The sequence below is a fragment of the Necator americanus genome, chromosome I (assembly GCF_031761385.1).
Source record: "Necator americanus strain Aroian chromosome I, whole genome shotgun sequence".
Lineage (NCBI taxonomy): Eukaryota > Metazoa > Nematoda > Chromadorea > Rhabditida > Ancylostomatidae > Necator > Necator americanus.
Window position 1 is genome coordinate 26,319,062 of NC_087371.1, and position 23,530 is coordinate 26,342,591.

General features: G+C 40.8%; 1 protein-coding gene across 2 annotated transcripts; it reads left to right on the plus strand.

Moving 5' to 3' along the window:
- Positions 1-553: 553 nt before the first annotated feature.
- RB195_006920 (uncharacterized protein) lies at positions 554-22,657 on the plus strand (the record flags this gene model as incomplete). Of its 2 annotated transcripts, XM_064180272.1 has the most annotated exons (34): positions 554-617; positions 731-834; positions 3,783-3,863; positions 3,928-4,011; positions 6,091-6,156; positions 7,346-7,426; positions 7,484-7,735; positions 7,816-7,872; positions 7,974-8,090; positions 8,167-8,303; positions 8,382-8,508; positions 8,570-8,649; positions 9,345-9,413; positions 9,481-9,613; positions 9,685-9,794; positions 10,564-10,711; positions 12,441-12,590; positions 12,645-12,722; positions 12,792-12,956; positions 13,021-13,158; positions 13,214-13,318; positions 15,060-15,130; positions 15,245-15,378; positions 15,570-15,620; positions 15,675-15,754; positions 15,855-15,957; positions 16,011-16,179; positions 17,008-17,077; positions 21,005-21,142; positions 21,192-21,317; positions 21,380-21,595; positions 21,690-21,794; positions 22,364-22,441; positions 22,571-22,657. In XM_064180272.1, the coding sequence occupies 34 exons, from the start codon at positions 554-556 to the stop codon at positions 22,655-22,657; spliced, it is 3,774 nt and encodes a 1,257-aa protein (XP_064037158.1). The 2 variants fall into 2 exon arrangements, with proteins under 2 accessions (XP_064037158.1, XP_064037157.1); XM_064180271.1 differs by having other exon boundaries at positions 7,346-7,735.
- Between the last annotated feature and the right edge of the window lie 873 nt (positions 22,658-23,530).

Sequence of the window (23,530 nt, forward strand, 5' to 3'; positions counted from 1 at the left end):
AATCCAACAATCTTCCCGTTTGATTTGTTTGAAACGTATGAAAGTTGTTGTTGTTATTTCCTATACTATGATTCTATGCTTGTTTTATTTCTCTAAGACAACGTGTACGTTCTGAAATAAGTCCTTACAAGGATCTTTCTTCGTTTCTGCATCTTTTCACTTATAACAGTTATGTTACCCGACTTATGAATGTAACCGTTAACTTCCCGTTCATTTATTATTGCAATCCAGAGGTACTTCAATTATATTACGGCGATTTCCTGCGTTTTATCATTGCGTTTTGATTATATCAACAGTCACAAAGAACGTGTGTACGTCACATTTTGTGCTAGTGTTTACTAGCGTTCATCTTAAGAGGGAACTTCCTGACTTTATCATCGCTTTATGATCATAAATGAACAAAAAGGTTTCTCCGATTATCTTGTAAAGAACCAGTGGCTGCTACTTTAGTTTACGAGGGCTTCGCTTTCTTGAATCACTGCTTACCTTCAAAGTTTCACCTTCGTTATTGAAATCCTTTCTAACAAGTTGTATGTAGCATGTATTTCTATAGATGCAGACGGGGCAGTTATTGCGCGCTCCGATCAATGAATGGAGGCCGCTCGCACAACGTTTTGGTACACAATGTTTCCTTCAACGTTCTCTTAATTTTTCTCGATCTCGTGAAAAGCTATGTTTCGTTTCGAATAAATTATGTGTAATGTAACAGTTTGAGAGATTGAGATTTAAGCCATGGATGGTTCCCCACTGGCACATGGTGGAACACCAGTTCTTGTGAACCACAATGGCTTGGAGGAAGAGGAAGACCACGATCTTCTGGATGCAAGTTCAGAAGTTAGCTTCAATAGTATTTAGAACTTTTCTTTCATTTTTATGCATTAGTTCAAGACATGGTCTGCGCCGCTCTCTAGATGCAATGTCTTTGTCTTTTATAACTCGGGTGCAGTTTTTAAAAGTCTGTTTGACTTGCTTACCTAAAATTATTTATTCCGAACTTTATTTATTATCTACCTTTCATCTCTTCTGATTTAACTGCCGTACTATGTGAGTTGAATTCTTCACGTTTCGAGAACTGTTCTCTCAACTCCCTTAATGGAGATTTGGGGCTTGGCGTTCGTCACATACTATCTGGCAGGCTCATTTTTGTGTACAGTGTGATAGGATTGACAATAATTTTGAGCCCTACGGGTAGATTTTACTCACTTCGAGAACGATTGACCCAGCTGCTTGCTTATATAAATGGTAAAGTAATGTCTCCTTAAATTTTCTCTAGATATGATTATATAGCAGACCTTTGGTTCTGCAACAAACAAAGTAAGATGCTAATTATATTCTAAGCTGAAGGACAGGTGGGAAAAAACGGGAAAATATCTCGACTGTGGCACCGTAGATTTTTGCATAGTTGATGGATTTATTGGATGTAATCATTTTAATTCGATGTTTTACGGAGAGTTTCTTAAGCGAAAAAGCGTGCGAGCTCGTACTAGCTTTACTCTCGTACTATACGGCTAGTCTTTTCTTTTGTCCTGTAGTATGAGTGAATGCATTGTGCAAACTAAATGAACTTGTACTCAAGGCTATAATGAAGGTAGTATTCATTGAGGACAGTTACGTTTCTATGCCCGTTATCCAATAATCACCTTTGATTAATCCACCACGCTAACATTCACTAACCCAAAAATCTTTTGAACTAAAATGTAATTACTTAAAGTTAGGAGAGAGTACTTCTAAATAACTTCCAAAATTATTAATATTATAAAATTTTTGTTCGATTTGAAGTTTTGAATGTAGTTCGCAAATGTCACAGAGAAGACGCGAAGCAGTCCCTACAACTCTACCAGATGAACATTGGAGGCACCAGTTTCCCCAACGAGGCAAACACCTATAAAATTAGACCTAAGAATAGACCATAAAATGGATTAGTGGTGAAATTACCCATGGAAACAACTTTTTACAACAGCATAAACAAAGAACTCTCTATTACGAAGTTTCAGTTCTTCAATCTTCTGGCGTAAGGATTCGTCTCATTAAGTGAGATGGCCCTATTCATGGATTTTAATGCAGCGTTTCGCGTTCTTGTTGTGGTCCTTGCACACGATGTCCCCCACGTTACTCCTGCTTACCATCGATGAGCCCAACACGCAAAATTTTTCCCGAACGTTGTCTTTAAATCCCGAAGTTGCATTCAGGGGTTTTCTGTCTTTTCAAGCGGGTCGTCTTTTTGGTACCAAGTAATGCGTACCCTAGAAGTTTTCGGTTTTGATGTAATGGGGAAATCTAAGCGGAACAACGAAAAACAAACAAATGGTAACTAAATGAGTAAAAGCAAAAGAAGATTCGATATATTAGCTTTCCTGAACAAGCTGCTCGAAGCTGAGCGAGACAAGAAGTTAGATTTTGGTGTTCAAAAGCGAAATATCTGTAGACTACAGCGTTCTTCTTTCTTTCGTCGTGGTCAATGAGTCGATCATGCGTAGCAAATGGCGGCAATTACGATTCTTGGAAACACTGTCCAACATTTGCTAAGTTCCAAATTGTGGAGGAACTCTCAGCAAGCACTGCTCCCACGTAATTCTACAGCAAAAAGTTATTAGCACAGTTACCACGTTGTGTTTCCAATCTTTAAAACTTCTTTGGAGAGCACCTGTATTATCGGCTTCGAGACGAACGAATACACTACTCTTTGAAAATCTCCTTAGACGCAGCGTCTGAGGAGATTTTCGAAACTGGGAGCTCTCAACCAAAAAGTGAGGATGCACAATTCAAAAGTATCGCGGTGAAAGCTGGAAGATCACCTCTACAAATGTAGGAATTTGGTACTTCAGGTGGACTGAGACATCCGCACATATGCGAAAACACCTACAACATGACGAATATGACTTCAGCGGAATCACAAAATGAGGAGAATTTCAAGGAACACAGTGTTTAATCGAACTGCCGTCATGTTAGCAGAGTATTCAGTTTAACAATATACATGTATCTAGTTCTGGATTTATTGAGGGAGTTTTCAAAATGTTGTTTTCAACCTATGTCTGATCTCAATTCGCTAATGGAGAAATTCCAACCTCCAAAAACCCCCCGGAACGCTGTCTTCAACTTCTTGTAGTCCCCATTATTATTTATTCCCTTCATCTGTGTTGATGATTAGAAGTGAGAAAGGCTAGTGCAAGAGCGATATGCTTGGCGACTGAAACGCACATAACACCAATGTTTTAGATGCAGGCATGCAAGACATTAACTAAATAAATTCCTTTTTGCTGATAATACGTAGTAATGAGTAATCCTGGACAGCAATCCGGCGATGGTCCGACATGTAAACAGGCAGTGCGGGAAAAACTAGTCCTCGCATCATCTCTCATATAAAAGAAGTTAGTTATAGTCGGGTCAAAACGATGTCAATCACGGTGCAGTTGGGCTAGCGGTTGCGTTGGTGGAGATAGCCATTGGAATCGGGAGTGTCGCGGTTACAGCGAGGAATGGTGTCAGCAAGGATCCCCCTCTAAATTCTAACCGCTATGCTCTGCCGCACCGCTTCGAGCGCAACCGCTTACGCAACTGCACCGTGCTTCATGTTCTTTTGACCCTACTATGCTTGTATTTGTGTAGTTCAAGCTTTCCAGAATTTTGTGCATGTGGTTATCCTAAAAGAGATAACCAATCAAGTCTAGAGTTCATGAGAAGCGTTAGTGGTTCTTTAGGTTTACGAATAAAGAGCAATAGCAGCTGTGTACTTGAAATTAGTGCATGTCCCATTTTATTCTGTAACGAATCTCTGAAAACAGGACGAAGAGTCGCCTCCCCATCTTATTTTCACCGATGGATCCTGCTCGGATTCACAACTCTCACAAGATGGTACAAAAAGCGTAAGTTCTCAATCCCATCCTTACGTTCTCCTTTTTTTGTAGGATTTTGAAGCTTGCTCTTCAGACTTTGTCTGCTTGTGATAACTTCGATCAGTGCAGATCGCCAGATTCGCAGATATGTGCGTCTACCATAGCTGAAGGAATCGAAGTACTGGTTCTGAAAGGATACGAGATTTGTTCAAACTTACATTTGTGGATGTGAAATCTAGGTGTTGTGTTCGGTGGTATAGTAGGATCAAAACGATCTGAAACTCGTAGTGAAGCAGTGGAGCTAGCAAGGATCCAGGCGGGACCGCCGTTAGTTTCACTCGGACTCCAGCGATGAGTGCTGCCGGCGCAGGTCTCCCGTGATTCCAACCTTCCCTCCGCGCCGCTTCGAGCGTAGTCGCTCTCGCAACTGCGCCATAATAAAAACTCTTCGACTTGTGCATAACTGCAGCCGAACTCTTAAAGCGCAAAAAAATCGTTCCTAGAGTCCAAGGACCGTTCCTAATTGTCAAATGTCTTTCCCATTTGAGAAAGCAATAGTTCATCAATTGACAGTCTATCAGTGAAAGTAAATAGCTAAGTTAGTCAGTGTCCTAAATCCTAAGCTTTAACCCTTTGCACTCCGTTTTCGCCGTTAGTTGGACACGTTTGTTCAGCTCATTTCAGCGCTTCCAGATAACAAACAAAATCCTTCCTCTTATGTGGTTTTCTTCTTTATAAAATATGTGACTCAAAATTAGAATAGCATTTGTAACGAAAAAGTGCTGAAGTTGCTGGTGTTCCATGTGACTGACTAGACTGGACAGCAAAGGATTAGTTTTACAAGATCGATGACATGTCGGTTAAAGCTAATAGGAGAAAAAGGAAGTTGGAGCTGGAATTACCAATGTTTTAACTTCAGCAAACTCTCTACACAGACTTGTTCTAAGTGAATAGAAATGTCATAACTTGCACTACTTTCAACAGTAAAAAGAACCGAAAATGGCTTGAGAGATTGTTTTCCCTCAATCTGCATTTGATAATTAACGGTATTTGTGCTCTATCTACTATACTATATATCTATCTATAAAACTTGCGCCTATAAAACTATTATTTTTTGCGCCCTAAGTGCAGCTGGAGTACAGTTAGGTTAGAGCAGTTTCGAGTGCCCCTCCCCTCTCCCTCACTACCTTTAGCACCGAACTTTTTTTGGGTGTAGTACTATTTATTTCCGAAATCCAGATTTTCTAAGACTTCTTTTTCAATGTGTCGTTACTGAAAAATTATCCACTAATGTGTTCGAAAAACACCTTCCCAATTAGATCAGTCTCAAACAAAATGCGAGTTGTTGTATGTTGTGAACTCAAAGCATGCCGAAGGAATGAAGCTTAAAAGCAGCGTATCACGACTTTGACGTGATGCGGAAACGGCGAAAGTGTAGAGTTAGGGTAGTAGATTGTGGCACTCAGCGTGGTTTCGCTCATCACTTCCTAATCGTCGTCAAAACCGGCATGTGACCCGCTTTATTTCCTATGTTGGAGCGCCCTTTTCGTACATGTTCCGGTCCCCTCAGCAGCCTGTTCATTGATTTTACTTCAATAGGCTGGTGAGAAGTCCCCATTGATCTGCGGCCATGCTCTCGAGGAAGCGGCGCGAGCACATGGCCAACGTGTTTTTACCTATCTCGTAGGAGAAAACGCACTTTCCCACGCCTACCTTCGGACGATTGGGATACATTGAGTGGGCTCACGCTCCTACTCGTAACATACACCATGAACTTGAAGGTGTTCCTGTAGTGCTGTAGCTTCCAGCTCAGGACTCCCACATTATGTCAGTACTAAATTCTTCTAAACAAAAAAAGCAACAATGTGTAACATCAAGATATGAACCCAGATATGATATCTGGATTTTGCAACACTACCATTCATTGATTTTACTTCAAACAAAAACAACAACGAACACAAGTTGCAGCCAGATAAAAACGACCCGAAGCTGTTCGTACGCTCGAAGCGGCAAGTTGGAGTTTGCGGCTGTTGTCGTGGTGGGACCTTATTCATCTCTGTGATAAGAATGGAGCTAGCGATGGTCCCACACCAGCAGCCGCTAACTCCATTGCACCACCCCGAGTGCGGCTGATTACGCAATCGTTTACGCACGATTACAAAGTTTCAGCTCGTTTTGACCCAACTCCTTGTCTTTGGAAGAATGCTTTTCTTATTTATCCTTTTTTCCTGTTTCAATTCGCTGCCATTGATTTTAGGACTGTGGTGCTGAAGTCACTCCAAAGAAAGAGAGCGATGGAAGTACATGTTTAGGCATTGAGGAGGTGAGTTGTTAGGACTGCAAAAATGTGGGGATTTTCTTGAGTCCAGTTGGTTCCATGAGCTACGCTTGTGAATTGCTAAACAAGTTCAACAACAAGACGCTACTTTTTTGTGCATACTTAATTCCGTGCACAACCATGTGTTTGTACGGTTATTCATGCTACCTTGGTTGCACAGTTTTCACTGGAAGTCACGTTTCTTTCTATTCTGAGTGTAACGCGTTAGTCAAATTCAGTTTGCCTTGCGCTTTTATCGACCTCATTCAGACAGATTTCAGCTGATCAACGATAACTTGTTAGATCATGTGATCGATACTCGTTGCAGTTGTCCAGAAAAATGCTATCATCAACATCTAAAAGTTATGCAAAGAATTGTTGCTACATTTCACTATTATTTTCCACTCGAGATGATCATCTTCTCGCAAAAACCTCGTTGATCCTTTCTCGGCCACTCTCCGAAGAAATATTTTTCTTATAGTCGTGTAAAACGATATGAAGATTGGTGCAGTTACGCATGATGCTGTTCTCGGAGCGTGCGCTGAAGACTAGGCGTTGAAATCTAGAAGGGCCTCTTGGCAGCACCACTCGTCTTTGCAGTTCAGAGCTGAGCTCGACGTCGTTTTGACCGTTCAGAGCTGCGCGGGCGCGCGCTTTGGGTGTTCTGTGGTTTTGGTGGTTATTGACTACTCACAACAGTGGGGTCAATAATCACCAAAACCGCAGAGCCGCTAAACCGCGCGCCCGAGTGAACTCGGCGGGCAGCCCTAGTGCGACACGATTATAGTACGATCAAAGCGAAATGAAGCTCGTTGCAGTTGCGTAACCGGGGTTGGGATCAGGGTGGGACGCCACGAGCTGCAGCGACAAACGATGCCAAAAAGGTCCTTCCTCGACTCCAGCCGATACTCTCCACCGCACCGCTTCGATCGCAGCCGTTCACGCAATTGCACCGCGCTTCATGTCGTTTTGACCCGACTGTACTGTGGGATCAGTAGATGCAAGTGCGTTTCTTGTAGATTCGAATTCAATGAGATTATTATTTCTATAAGGTGCCAAACGCAATTTTTTCCAATGCGACTGTAACCATAGTAGTGGGGAGTTTCTCTTATCTCATATCTTTCCTCTAATTGCGTTGGTGCCCTATTTAGCAGTGTAAATCTATGGTGATGTTACTAACTTAATGGTTTTGTAGAAGGATGTTGACATTGCTGTAGAACCTAGTACAAGCTACTCACCTTATCTGGAGAGAGACGAGGGAAGTCGCTTTCTGTCTGTCAGCTTTTTGAGATTGTATACGTCTTTCCTTTCTATAATTAGAGTGCATTTACAGGTGGACATGGATGTTTCTTCCGGAGATGATTTAGATGAACCCAAAAACACTATAGCAACTTTGCATGCTTCTACTGCCACTGCTCAATTATCACGGAATGTTCAACCTACACTGGAAGAGAAGAGGAGGATTGAAGAAAATATACAGGCTTTAATGCGAGAATTCGAGCGGAAACGTCTTGAGGAGAAAATCCTGAACGTTGCAAGTACCGTCAATTTGAAGCAACAGGAAACAGCTACTGTTGAGAGCAAGGTACAAGAAGTAACCCTAAAGAACATGTTATGCAACAATAAGATGTATTAGACTTATTGTGTACTCTTTCAATACTTCAGCCTGGCTCTCCGGTTGCTCTAGGACTAACATCTGTAGGGGACTTGCAAAATGCACAGGTGAGTTTTCTTTTCATTTATTTTTCATTTTCACAGTTGACCGACCGTCTTGAAGTAACTTGGTTCTTTTTCGGTTTATTTTCAAAGGTTTTGTTTTGCAGGGTTCTTCTTGTTGTGATGGTGAAGAACAATTGTTGGCAAAGCCGGAGCACTCACCAACAAAGCACTCGCCCCCTGATGATAGCGTTGATGCTTTGTCAATTACATCTGCATCTGAAGTATTTTTTAAAGCCTGTTATACATGTATAGAAATGGAGTCGAACTGTAAATCCTCCCTTCAAAAACATATCGCAGACGAGACAGAGTGGGAGAGATGACGGGTCTTGCGAACTCCCTTCTTCGTCTGTTGAAGTTCCGCCGGTGCCAACGTATGAAGAGATAGAACAGTGTATCTACAGAGTGGAGAGCAAGAAGAAAGCTGTTTCGCTAATGTTGGTATCGTCCGTCGTATGCAGAGCTTTCTTATCTCTTATTTTTTATTGTGGTGCTTTAAATCTCTTGCAATTTAGGTGTTTTTGTCGCAGCAATGACATGGATTGCTCTGACAGCAGATGTGATAATCGGGCAATGCTCACAGAGTGTCCAAAAAATTGCTTAGGAAAAGATAAAGATTGCAAAAACAGACGGTTTGCAAAGGTTCACTTTACTTCTTCCTCTCTTTTTATATAACGGGATTCCATATTAATGTGCAGTTTAGCGTGAATATGCAGCTGTACAAGCCTTCTATACTGGACCCAGTAAAGGTTTTGGTGTGCAAGCAGTCGCGCCTATCAAAAAGTGAGTTTTTCTTTGCGAGTCTAAACATGATCTTGTTGTGGAAAGTTGCAGTGTAAAAGCAAATAAACATTGTCGTTTCTATCAATTCGGTTAACCTCATTTCCAATCAGACTTTTTTTTTAAATCGTACTTGAAATTGTATACATCAAAACATGTAAGTTTTACGATTCCGCTTGTAAAGTTTTATTCTTTGTTTTCTAGAGTTGCTGTTGATGTAGCAGTTGAACAGAAAATTGATTTGTGAATTTGATAAAGAAGTTCAAGAGGAAGTGAATTCTATCATGGTGGTTTTATCAACTGTTTCTCATTCGCTTTCATCATTGTTCGACCTCTTTTCACTTGCCATTGGTAGAGTGAGCTCATGGTTCTGAACATTTTTAGAGGAAACGTGCAAGTGGAATGGATGTCCGAAACCGAAGAAAGACCATTTCATCCAACTTAGCTTGTAGAGAATTACAGACCGTTTGATGATTGAGGAACAAAACCAAGGGATTGAGCTTGACCTTAACTTTTTGACGGTAGTGGTTAGATGTTACAGAAAATGGAAAGAAAAAAAAAGAGAGGAACCACCAGCTCACCTTACAGATCTTATATAAAATTAGATTCACCATATTGGTCAATGTAAACCTCGAAACTGAAAATAAGAGTGCATAACTTTCAAAATCTTCCCAATTCGCACTTCTTTACAATTGCAGGGGTCAATTCATCATTGAGTACGTTGGTGAAGTTGTTTCCTCAGAAGAATTTGCGAAACGTTTGAAGAGGTAGCGTTATGCGCTGATGATGATTTTTTAGCAAGAAAAATCAGGATTTTAAGGAAAATGGTTTCAGATATGGACGTGATCCTTCTCACACTCATCACTATATGTTTGAAATTGGATCGATGATCATCGATGCCACGAAAAAGGGGAATTGTTCTCGGTTCATGAATCACTCATGCGAGCCTAATGCTGTCTGTGAAAAAGTAAATTCATAAGTTTAAGATAGTTTTCGTTTCATTTTGTATTTTTAGCGCACTGAAGTTCTTCATTGTAGTGGTATGTACCAAGAACTCCATGCGCAATTGACCGGATTGGATTCTTTGCAAAGAGGGATATTGAGTTGGGCGAAGAAATTACATTCGACTACCAGTTTGAAAACTACGGGTTGGTCATCTTGCATAGTCCTCAATTGTTTTACATTCTACTGATGGTTTTGAATTTTTTCTCAGCCTTGCTGGAGGGTGAGCTAAGTGCCTTTTTAATTACAGCCACCTTTCCTAAGAAGGTTTTTATTCAAGACTGCAGTATTCTTCATTTTGAAGACGTTGCTATGTTTTAGTCTAAGTTAAACGGAAAAATGAGTTGTCATATCTCGCACTTTTTAGATGTTTAAGGAATTAAAAACGCGCCCATGTCCTAAGAAATAGTTGATTTTTGTACTCGTTCTGAATATACAAAATAAGAGTATACCGGATGAATATATATATATATATATATATATATATATAATAGTTATGTTGAAAGTCAGTCCGAACATGAAAATGAAAGTCAGAAACTAGCCGTGAAAGCCGAGGTCTGCAGCTTCTGACAGGTTTAATTTCTACCGATAACCTGTTAACAGTTAAAGTCTTTATCTCCTTACAAATTGTGTTTGATCTCTAACTTCTAAGGGCCGTCCCTCAATAAGTCTGTTAACATTTCCAAAAGAAAAATATGTGAGAGATCGGGAAACTCGTTGCTTCATAAACCCATGGGGCTTTGTACCAGGACTTTTAAGAAAGTGGCTAGAAGTGTTTCGAACTTACCACATTTTGAGGCCTCCAGCTGCTAAGTTTCCACTCAGCTGGGGGAAAAAGTATTTTTGTGCCATTATTTAAATATTTTGATCATTTAACAGCTCTGCTTTCCGTGTATTGGTATTTAAAGAATTTAGGCGCGAAGCACAGCGTTGTTTCTGTGGAACACCTTCCTGCACAGGGTGGATAGGAAAACCGCCAGAGATGGTAGATGATGGTGCAGCGGATGACGAGTCTGAATCTGAAAGCGATGACAGTGACAGGAGTGCAGACGAAGAAGTGAAGGTAAAAATCCATAGCAATTTCGCGGTTTTTCTTCGTCATCATGCAAAAATAACTGCAAAACTTGCTCAAATGTGCATATAGTGTTATATGCAAATATGTGTTTGTTTAACGGCGAGTGCTCCGCAAGACCTTGTCAAAAAATATAAGAGGAATTTATTAATATATGCGCACTTTCATTTATTTGTGTGTCTGCTTGTTTGTACTAGACACGCTCATTCTCGCCACCTCCTTAAGATTAAAGGATTAAAGGGAGCGTAGTACGAAACTAACTCTTTTGGGTTCTCATGACGAATAAATAGAGGCGTGAGCGTCGTTCACAAGCGTGAGCGCAATCCCTCTCAGTTCTTGCCAGTAGTCCTGAAAAAGGTGTCTAGAAGAAAAGGTAAAGAAACGCTTTTGTTTGCACTGGCTTCGTCAGTGATTGTGCGGGCGGGGTAGCTTCTTCTGTTTATCTGAGTTATATTAGTTGGATCGTGTGACAATGACAAAAGTGTTGTCCGCATTCCGTCATGTAATAAGTTGTCTCGTTGGGAATACGGGTGCAAGAGATTCTGTTTCGCGTTTCTTCTTCTGCACTACTGGGCGGGATTGAGCGGCATCACGCTTGCAGTAGTGGTGAACTACACCACTACCGCATCCATTGATGGAGAGATCCGAACATCGTCTATTTCGTAAAACGCAGGCTTTAGCTTTTTGCAGTAATCCGCGACATGCTTCAAAATCTCAAGACAGCTTTTTCCGCGGTTCTTTTTTTTTCGGGTGAATATTTGAGGTGCTGGTCACGTATACAGCATTAATTTTACGCAGCACCACTTCTTGGTAGTTATTCAACTTACAACTTTAATGGTATCGAACTCTTCCTAATTTCATTTTCCGTTAAGATCTTTGCCTAAGTTCAGAAGAATTAATTGGGTTTTATTACAATAATTTTGTTTTGAAACGATAGTACTATACTTGTTGGATGACTTACTTAACTTACTTGACTTAATCGCCGGGTCGTCGCGTCGACTTAATCGTCGAATGTCATCGCGTGCGATCTGCATCTTCGCCGGATGTGCGTCTTGAATCTAAATGAAAATTTATATATTTTGTACAATTTGTCTATTTGACTTCCTCAGTTGTGCTCTGAATCTTGTTGTGTTTTTGCCTGGCTGTTTATTTTTTTTTTTTGTTTTTGGTTGTTAAGTCGTCGGCTGGTGCTCTTTTCTTTTGGCCTCGCGTATTATTTTGATACAAATAATGTTCGGTTTTATTTGTTGTTTTTTTGTTGTTTTTTTTTGTTTGTCATCATTTGTAAATCGTGAGTTTGCTGCAGTTCACGTGTCTTCTTTCTATAACAATTTTCTCTCTACCAAAAACTCATACCGAACGAGCACAGGTTACAAATAACATAAGTGTAGATGCCCGCTGCCTCGCTGCTGCTGTTTTGTGTTTGATACAGTGTCGCCTCATCTCAATTACCATATGAACATTTATTGAAGTTAGTCAAGTCGCACTAAGACAAACCTATTATTTACTCACCAACACCTAGAGACAGCAGCAATCGTAAGACATGTAAATAGATGTAAATGTGAAGAATGTGGTTCAGCAGAAATCGACTATCGAAGTCGGGAGCTTCGTTTTTGTTAGGTCGGAATAACTTCTCAGAAATATAGGCAAATAGTTTAAAAAATGAATCATGCACATATTTTGTGAAGGGGAATGAAACGTTTGAGTTGTTCTGTTGCAGGCCTCTGGACGAATAGCACCTGCTCGGAAGAAACATAGATTTCGCGGTCGAGATAACTTAACCTTGGCTGAAATAGAGGAGAGGCTCGAAAAAGCACTGGCGACTGGATGTCGCAATAGAACTCATGTTCTGGGATGGATTAAACTCATGGTAAACAAATTTTGCTTTGCTTCTAATGGTACCTTTAACTAAGTCTTGTTTTAGACGGAAATTACCATTTTAAAAAATGAATCTGGTGTACTTCGGCCAATGCATCGAATTGCGGACTCCATATGCTCCATTGTTCGTTTTCATCGTTGTTTTTATTCTCATTCCTTGAAAAAAATTTACTGGAGAATATTTCCGCTTCAGGAGCCTTCCTTGCAACACATATTCGTAGCTAATGGCTTACCCAATATTTTCAAAATGTGGTTACGAACATGCTTTCCCGATGTTTTGTTCGGTGAAGCCCTCGATTTGAAGCTTGTCATCATCCGATCACTAACAATGATGCAGTCTTGTGCTGATGCAATTAATGTTCATCCTTTTTTATTTGTTCTAATTCTTTAAGATATTGCTTAGTTGAATGTTATCGCTTTAGGCACGGGCTCCTGAAATATTACCGATGGTAGCTGATTTGGCATCGTTGACGATCACAGACAGTATTTACGTCAGAGATACCGTGAACTTCATAGTAGATAAGGTCTCCGAGACAGAAGGATCGAACGCACAGAAAGTGGTAACTTCCAGTTTACTACTTGCTTATGGAAGTTTTCTAATGTCTCTTTTTTTAGAGTTCTCGTATTCCTCTAGAAGTGCGGATAGACCGCCTAACTAGGGCTGCGATACGTCTCCAAGCCGTTCTTCAACAGCATGTCACATTCCGAATTCCTAAAAAGGTTACAATTTTGTTGTTTTCGAATAGGTTACTAGAACAAACCAAGCCATTCTCGGTTGATCGCTAGTAATTTTCTATATTTTCTTAGCAAGAAATTGTGTTCATTTGAGTAAACGTAAGTGTTTGGCCGTTTTTAAGAACAGTGTGAGATAGCAAGAGAGCATGCTTTTTGATCTCTCTATTAGGCTGGACAGAAATTATTGTCACTCATTTTTCGAAATATCTAGAATTTTCCATTTTTGGGCGGAACCCATGTTGCACCATTTTGTAGTTGTAGAACATTTTCGAAGATTCTCCACAATAGGTATATATACATGGGGCCCTTCCTCAACTTTAATCACGATGTCAATCACGCAAGAGCAACTTCGAGCTATCATCTTCTAGGAATATGCGTGGCTCCATTGGAGCAACGGCAGGCCGCAACATTAACAGCAGATTGGACCAGGGCACTACTACCATCACGGCTGTCAAGCACTGCTTCGCTCGCTCCGCAAGCTGAGACACCGACTTCGAATACAAGCCCCGGTGGGGACGCTCCCACACTGTCGAAGGCTCCGCCATTCTCGATGCCGTCAAAGAAGTTCCGGAGATCAACACCTGAAGTCTTGCGACGAGACTCGAGTGTAGCCATATAACAGATGTCAGTCGCCTTCAGGTCCTAGGCTACACAAAAGTGCCGGTTCGATGGATCCCTTACATCTTGATGGATGGCGCATGTTTCACCCGGGTATGCATCTGTCAATCTCTCCTTCTTTGTCTGCATAGAAAGGAGTTTCTCGAAGATCTTATTAATGGAGATGAGAGTTGGGTCCTGTACGACTCTAACGCGCACCATGCTGTGCGGCTCCCTCGAGGAGAAGACACGCCGACGGACCGACGACACACCACCTGTTCCATATACGCTAGTCAGTTCCAGAAGCTCGCATCGGCCGTTCGAGAAAAACGGCAGAGACGAGCTTCGGAGCACCTCCTCAACGCTAGGCCCCATGCAGCTAAGGAGACCCATGGAAAACTGAAGGAATTAGGCTGGGACGGTGCCCCGTCCCCCTATTCTCCCTTTCACCTCCAGACTACCACTTACTTCGGCGCCTTAAGACTTTCCTTTAAAAAAAGATAGGATAAAGTCACTGGCGTACCAATCCACTTGGGATGCGCCAACGAGTTTTACTTGAATTCGTAATCGTTGAGGTTTTGGAACGCGTGTTGGCCTATACAATGACTTGTGGGGGCCAGCCGATGATCAAGTCAGTGTTTTTATCCTCCCAGACAAGTCTGGTACCAATTTATCGACCCCGGAGGAATGAAAGGCTTGGTGAGCACTAGGGCGGATTCGAACCCTCGACCGTGTGGCTACAACGGACCTCTAACCGACTGCGCCACACCCGCCCTTAGTCTTTCCTAACTAAGAAAATCTTCACCAAGTTTGAAGAAGTCGAACGAGCGGTCAGCGACTTCTTCAACTCCCAGTCTTCCCAGTCCTGGGAGAAAGGGATCGCTGACCTGCTCATTAGGTGGGACAGTGCTGTAATTAATAATGATGATTATATTATCGATTAATTTCTACTGTAATCTGATTTAAAAAATAAAGTAGAAAAAATTACAAATGTTGACAAGACTTTCTGTCCAACCTTATATTCATTCGTTGCTGCGTTCACCTCTTAGTTTTAAAGTAACTTATTAAGAAGCCCTACATTTTTTTTAAGGTTATTGTGTTGATAACGATTTTAATGTATGTTGTTTAGAAGACGAGCAGAGCATCCGGTGGCCAAGAAGTTGACCAGCTTTCAAGTGAGGATCACGATGGATTATCCAGGTTTTTTTTCTGCTTTATTGCTATAACATTCCAATATCTCTCTCTCTTTCTACATATATATATATATATATATATATATATATATATATATAAAACTAAGAGGAGAGGGTTCAGGAGTGGCCATGATCGCTTTTTGAATTTTCGTGATCGGCGGAATGGAGCTGTCTTTTCGTCCATGGATCGCTTCTGCACAGTTGTAGGTCAGAGAAGGCCAACTCCTCGCTTCCGGATATCTCGTTGGAGTAACGGTACTTATTTGTATTCGGCGAGCTTGGGAGTCCCGGTATTCAAAGTGAATATAAGTAGCAAAATGCTCTCAATCAAATCTCTGTTGTTGTCGCCATTGGTTTGAAAATTTGTTGTTCTGGATTCATGAAGTGCATAAGGTTGTGTGTGTGTGTGTGTATGTGTTAAGATGCTAGGAACTCTGCTTTTACAGACCGACCTCTGAAAAGAACTAGGAGTTCTTCTAGAGAGCGAAGTAAAAACGGTATGTTTCGATGTCGCAGTAGATTTTTTTTAATATCAGAGTCCATTGATTTAGCGTTTGAACATCGACGCTTTATGAAGCGTAACCGTTTAATTGATGACGAACCTATAATTGTGACTAAAGTTATACCTAATGTGAGTTTTCTTGTGCTACTTCTGTAACTTAGAAGTAGAACTCAACTTAGTTTGGGACTGAGAATTGAAATTGTCCTTCACGATTTGGTGTTACTTACAGTGGCCTCGACCTACTATTACTACCAGTATTCCCCCTCCACCACCACAGATACTATCACCACCACAAGTCATTCTTGCTCCTCCACCACCAGCGTTACCTCCAGGTATGGTACGTTAATGCGCAGTAGAATCAGTCAATTCTGTGGGATCTTTTTAGTATTCCCTCCCGCTCCACCCTTCAACGATTACGTTCCTTATCCTGGCTTTCCAACTGTTGACTTACCGGGATTCCATGCTCCAAGTGAATGTCCCCAAGCAGCAGTCGACGATTTTGACCCAGAAGAGTGTCGGAAATACTATGAGGCTTACGACATACTTTCTTTACAGTGAGTCAGTTGTGTACCGCTGCAAAGAATGCTGTTTTTTTTTGTTTTCTCATGTGTACAGGTGCTTAAAACTACTACAGAAATTATTGCTTCATAACTTGAGGCTTTGAGTCATATGTACAGCTAATCCACGTCAAAATAAGTGGAACAGGATTATATTGGCAAATCATATACCGCATTGCTATGTTTTTAAGCGACAAGAGACTATAGAATATAGACTAGACTAGAATATAGACTATAGAATAGAATATACACATTGATAGGCTAAGATCATATGTCGCTTTGTTCTATGTAATGCACTATGCTTTTTTTCTAGTTTCTTGGTGTCACATTTAACTTTTTATGAAAGATCACAAGGGTGTTAAAGGTAGAGCTTCAAAACTACTTCATTTGGTTCAACGATGGTGACCGTTAGTGCTAAGATGTGAAGAATGAAATTATAAATGTGTATATAAATACACTACGTTTCTTCATTTCTTTCCCTTACTTCCACTTTATCACATTATTGTTCTACGGAGTTTAACTAGATATTATGTCCGGGTCAAAACAGCGTGAAGCTTGGTTTAGTAGCGTAAGCGGTGCAGAAGTGCGTAGTAGTCAGAATTAAAAGAGGACCTCTGCTGGCACCATCTTTCGCTGCAGTTCGCGATGGTCGCACCTCGACTTTCATGTCGTTCTGACCCGAATGTACAACTATACTACTATTTCGATGTCGTAAAAGTGGTCAGGTCTCTCTGGCCGATAATAAGGCCAGAACATGTTTTGAGCGACACGTTGTAACTGAGATACTAATCTAGTCTTCTTTTTAATCGTTTCGAATTCTTGCAGACAACGTTCGCAGAGTCTCCTCAAAGAGATGGCAATAGTGCAATCGATTCTGGAACAAAAGATTGACAAGGTAATTCTAAGTCTTCTATTATAGATGCCGCAGTATGTAGTCTGACCATTGTAGAATGAAGATGGTCACCTCCAATTTCAGTCATTTAAGAATCAAAGAGTTTACAGGTCCCCAGTCGAGAGGTATATATAGGCGAATTCCATAGCGACTATTACTTTAGAATTAAATCTTAATTTAAACCAATTTTACTTCACGCACAGTGAATGTGTATTGAGTCATCACGTGGTGCGCTTGCAAATACTTATTTCGTTTCGTATTCTACAAAAGCCGATTGAAGTGGGACGGACTCTATCACTCGGTCTGTGGCAATGCGCATATTTTTCAGGGAGAGCGGAGTATTGCACCGTTGCCATTCACCTAGGTGTTATCTCATTCTCTGACTATGGGCTAGGTGAAACCATACTCGCCCTTCTTTTCTATTAGGAAAAGGAATTCCCCTAACATGTTATTTCTTTTCTGCTTGTGCGTCGCCTCAACATCCGTTTAGTATGCAGCACTTTCCTGTCAGTTCCAAGTAGGCAGAAAAGAGCAAAAACAAGTCAATTTCGACGTCATTCTTCAAATTCATTTCTGTCATCTTAAATGGTCAAAATAAAAGAAGTTTTGGTATAGATTTGTAATAAATTTCTGCACTACTACCACACTACAAACCTCGCACTCTTTAATTGTTCGTATCTTTGTGCATTTTCAAATACTCTTCGCTGCTTGGGGATTTTCCTTCTCAATGAAGATACTCACTGATTATTTCGGTGGATTTCTGCAAGCAGTAGAAATACGCTCTAACTTCTAACTTCGCACCATACATCCATAGATGGTTCGTTGAACATTGCTTTCCTACCTTATATTCTTACCAGTCTGAACGTCCAGGTAAAGCCGAACTTTTTGTGGTGTTCGCTTTACTCGCCTTCACTGATCAATGAAAATTGATAGCAGCGACATTTTTTGTGAAATTAGATTTTTGTTTCTCTAACAATGGTTTCTCAATCTTTTTATATTATAAGTGAAGGCAAAAGATTGATACTGATGTTTAACAATTTTTATGCTAATGCCGTTTGCACGAGTGTTTTCACTTTCTGAAGAAGGCATGTTACCAACCTAGGGCAAACGTCAAAGAAATAGATACGTAGGGAGTGATAGAGCACACTGGCCGTGGCCACAACACACGTTCTCACGTCTCATTCACCTTCTGGGAAACGAAGTTATTACGCTATACTACTGCATCAAGACACACCAATTCCGCGCCGTTGAACCCATGTCACATTATTTTACCGCTCTTCGACACCGGCGCACTAACTCGACGACGTCCGTCGCACCCAATTTTATAAGTTTCTGGAGCCGGCACACCAATTTGACATCGCGGGACCCGTCACATCTCATTTCAGCTTCCTGGCGCCAGCGCACCAAATCGACTCGAAGGTCGTACACGTTTTGGCTTTTCAACTTCGACCAGCATCCATTTTTCAACATTGTATTTTTCTCACATGCATAATTCTGATATCATCATTCATTTTTTATCTATGCCACGTCCTACTTTTAGAGCAATATAAAAATATCGAACACGTAGTGATGAAGGCCGAAGAGTAAGGAAAACATTCCAGCTTCGTTTTCACCTCTTTAACATTACTGTTCTTCCTTCTTCGTCTTGCCTCTTAACAACCAGCTCGTTTAGCAAGCAAAAGAAAAGGCCCCATTGAACGTTTCGTCAAAACGACGTTGCTAGTCATAGTATCCCGAACTACAGGAACATGAAAGGAGACGTTCAAAACTCTATCATACGACAACAATCGAAGCTTTAGGATGCTGCTGCACCTGCCATAGGACACGTGATGTATTCCAACGACAAACGACGTATCATGACCGTTAGCGACTGCAGCGTGACTGTTCTATACTACATTAAGCGCACTGCAGGATGACCACTGATCAGATTTCTTCACGGAACCCTTCAAAGGAAAATTTGGATGCTACTAGCGAAGCATCTGGGGGCGGGTGTGGTGTAGCGGTTAGAGGTTCCGCTTCCTGCACGATCGATCGGAGGTTCGAATCCGCCCTAATGCTCACCAAGCCTTTCATCCCTCCGGGGTTGATAATTATTGGTATTGGTACCAGACTTGTCTGGGAGGATAAAAGCACTGACTTGACACATCGGCTAGCCACCGCAAGTCATTGTATAGGCCAGATACACGTTCGTGAACCTCAAACGATTCTGAATTGAAGTGAACGTGGGGGTGCATCCCAAGCGGATTGATTAACGCCAGACACTTTACACACACACACACACACACACACACACACACACAAAAAAAAAAAAAAAAAAAAAAAAAAAAAAAAAAAAAAAAAAAAAAAAAAAAAAAAAAAAAAAAAAAAAAAAAAAAAAAATACTTATTATACATATACTTTATATATATATATATATATATATATATATATATATATATATACTAGCGAAGCAAGAAGCTCAGTGCAAGTTCCCGAGAAGAACGTGCAATTCGAAGAAGAACAATAATACAACCGACGTAGGCAATTAAACGGCCTATTTTTCCCCATCAATAACGTGGTGGTGAAACAATTAGCACCGGATTTTGCTATACGAACAACTCGACTTGTTAAGCATCATTTTAAGAGAATTAAAGAGTTTTTGGGGTTTTCATGGTTCTCGCTTCACTTCGCTTTTGCTTTTGGATAAAAACTGTTAATTTCTGTTGTAGCAAACCGTTTTTGTCTTTAACAACGGCTCTTTTCGTTCTTTTCTGAAAGTAAGCATTGTTGAGTGATTTCGCAGTTTTCTTGGTAATATATGCACACTACTTTCTACGCTCACTAGGACAATGGCACATCTTTATTCAGTTGAGTTATTGGCTACTTCCCAAACCACTATTCCGTAGATGACGTCAACGACGAAACTACCTGTCCTCTCATCAGTGTTTGAGGACAATGTCTGACACAATTGCAATGACTACAGTAAATCACGAGTGCTGGAATTTATGTCGAATGATTCCGCCACGATTCCCCGTTTCCCCTGTCCGGATCACGTTGTTACAACATTGGCAACAGTATTCATTGTTCTGCGATCGCGTTCGATTGCATGGATGCTTGAGAGATTGCTGGCTACCAGAGGCCGCAAGAGCTCGCAGAGACCAATGTCAGCTTCACGTTTTTACAGCCTACAAGTCACAGTTGCAAATTACACTTATAATTACATATCACAGTTACAAGGATCACAGGATCCTAGGAGAAACAGAAGATGTTACAACGTTAGATATGATATCCATTTTTCGACCTGTTTTTACTGTGCGCTGTCAGCACACTCTGTGAGCTACAACGCATGATGAAGAATAGGCGAACCATGGAGGCATCTCCTTACGGCTTGGTGCGCTACCGTTCTTTATATATATATATATATATATATATATATATATATATATATATATATATATATATATATATAAGAGGCTATTAATTATTAGATGGAAAAAACACAGTGATAAAAGGTCCCCACCTCTGTAGCTCGTTGGTTCGAGTTCGCGTTAGAGCAATCAAACTTTGCATCTTTTCTGGACCTATAAGTTGGTATCCGAATTGTTTGTGAGGGTAAGAACACTAATGTTGCATCGGTTTGCTACCGTAATTTTCTGTATAGGCGGCATACGCCTTCATAAAAACTCGAACGATTCTGAATTGAAGTCGAACACGTCGATCCATCCCAAGGAGAGCCGATCCATCCCATAAGTATTGAGCAGTTTAGAATTCAACACTCATCAGTCAACTGTAGTGCTATCTTTGTTGATATGTCAAAACATAGAGTTCGTGCTATACTTCGAACCTCACTGGTAGTCTTAAGCTAATTTTAGATCGCTGGACAGTAAATTTGCTCGAAAGAGCCACTAGACAGAAGACTTTGTTATGGTCAACAGTTTGAGTTTATTCCAGAAGCAGCCGTCGACGACAAAAGTAATAACACCGAAATCACCTCCAGTACCCAAAACTCCTCCACCACCACCGCCGCTTAAGGAGTACTTGTGGAGGAAAGCAGTGGATGAAGATGGAGCCAAATATTATTACCACAAAGTATGCTGACTATAACATGAATTCCTTTCATTAAAGATGAAATTTTCAGATAACTCGGGAATCTGTTTGGGAACTTCCGGAAGGGGAGGAAAGTGATCCTGGTGAACGCACCCCCACGCGCATGCCAGATACCTCAGGATGCGGCAACGATCTTGAGTCAGACAGCACTGATGCGGTATATAAATTCAATATTTTCGGAGTTTGTTCATCATTTTTAAAGTACATTATGCTTTCAAGAACAAACAACAGAATGATTTGTTGTTGCGTTGGTCTTCGATGTGCTCTCCTCAAGTGTCCACTTCTACCAGTACCCAGTCTGTAGCGCCTGCAGCTTCATCATCGGCTACCTGCAGTAGTCTCGATGGCACTCAGAAAACATGTGAGAAAAAACGCGATCGTGAACGGCATGTCTGGGAGCGATTTGCAAGCGATGTTGATCGCAAACGTGCCAAGGTATGGCCCTTCATATCTGAACATTCTTCAGTTTTCTTTTTTTTTCCTAATAATGGTAGCAGAAACTCCAAGAAGGAATGTTTGGCAATTTCAGAAACTAATGGGTGAAATCGAGAAAGTGGTTGGTCCTATCATAATTCGTTATATAGGACATCGTGAGGATGCTACGAAGAAAAAGAAGGAATGGATCATTAAACAGGTTAACACCAACTTTTGTAATTTAACTAGGGGATCATCGAGATAAGCCTATCTTCCTAATAGTGGTTCATTTTCACCTCTTTCACTTCAACATGGATATTTCGCTTCCTTGATATACAGAGCAAGTTCGTAGGTGGTGAGTAGACACTGTAGACTACTACTCGTTTAATTGTCAAAGCTTAAGGCACAACATTACATGACCTATGAGTCTGAGTGGGAATTCACCTGCGATAGAGAAACAGAGCGACAGTTGAATGACTTTTCTAGTACTTTGTATAATAGTTTGATTAATAAGAATGTCTTGAGAAAACATAATGTTCTATTCTTAGGATAATGATACATTTGCATTGAAATCTACTCTATTACTGTTATTGTTATTGTTAGTTGTTACTATTGTTCATAATTATTATTTACCTCGATCTCTGCTATTGTGGGGTTCGGGAAATACGTGAAAATGTTAGGAAGATCGTTACGTCGGGGCGAAGTGCTCAAAAACAAACGTCTGTATGCTCTGAAATATTTTCTGTTTTCGTCATATCCTTCCTCAAAGAGGACAGAGGATTTTTCTAGGTGAGCAAGGAGATGCTAAAACGTGAGTCGGAGCGGCCTGATTTCAACTTCAGCCTGACAGAGAAAGGCTCTAAGCGGGTGAGTTGTTACGTATTGTATTGTTATAGTTGTAACATATTCTGTACTTTTGTTTCCGTCTAAAAATGTGTGTTGCATTGTGCTAAGTTATCTGAAATGTTTCTGTTACTGATTACTATCACTTTTTAGGTAACTGACTACGCCGGTGCGTTCATTCGGCGGAAGTGTGCTAAAGAACCAAAGGAACTTTGGAAAGGTTATGAAGGTTCTCCTTAGATCATCTAAGGAGTTGTTTTTGTAGAATGTTTCACTGCCATAGCTAAAATCAATCAGGTTCTTTCCAAAGTCAAGTGCTGGTCTAATCATTGATCCTTTCAAATATTAGGTTTCTATATTCTAGGTACAGCTGCTAAGTACTGTTTGTAAATAGCATGTCCGGTGCTTGTTCTGAATGGGCATGTTCTTTTTTGTGTTGCTTTATAGAGAAATTCATAGGGAATATTTGACTCGGAAGATTCATAAGTTCAAACCATACTTTATGCTTATCCAGTGAAGTAGTTGAGCATCAAGTCTTTCGTCTTTTGATGGTGTTTGGTATGGCGCAAGGGTTGATTCTGCGTGTATCTGTGAATTAGACTTTCGGAACACTTCTGTAACAAACTCTCTGCGCTTAACTCAATACCAGTGTAAGGATTCTCACTAGACGCAGCTCGCTACTAATGGAAACAGCATTTTTTTTTACAAGTGGTTCGCATCGAATTTTTAAAGCAATTGTATAGTTGGATCAAAACGGCAGCGAAGTACCGTGCAAATGCGTAAGCGACTGCGCTCTAAGCGACGCAATGGAGATAGCGGTAGAATCGAGGTGGGACCATTGTGAACTGCACCGATGAGAGGTGCTAGCATGGGTACTCACTCGATCCTCGAAACTCCACCGCATCGCTTCGAGCGCAGCCGCTTACGCAACTGCACCGTGTTTCGTGCCGTTTTGACCCTGTTATATTTCTCACTCAAGCAGATGGCTAAAATGTTCTTTTGGCATTCCCTTGCGCATTGCCATAATCCTTAAATATATTGTAACGAATTGGTAGGTTGTGTTTGAGAATCAGTCTTTCTCTGTCACTGTCCTATCCGAATCCATAATTCTTT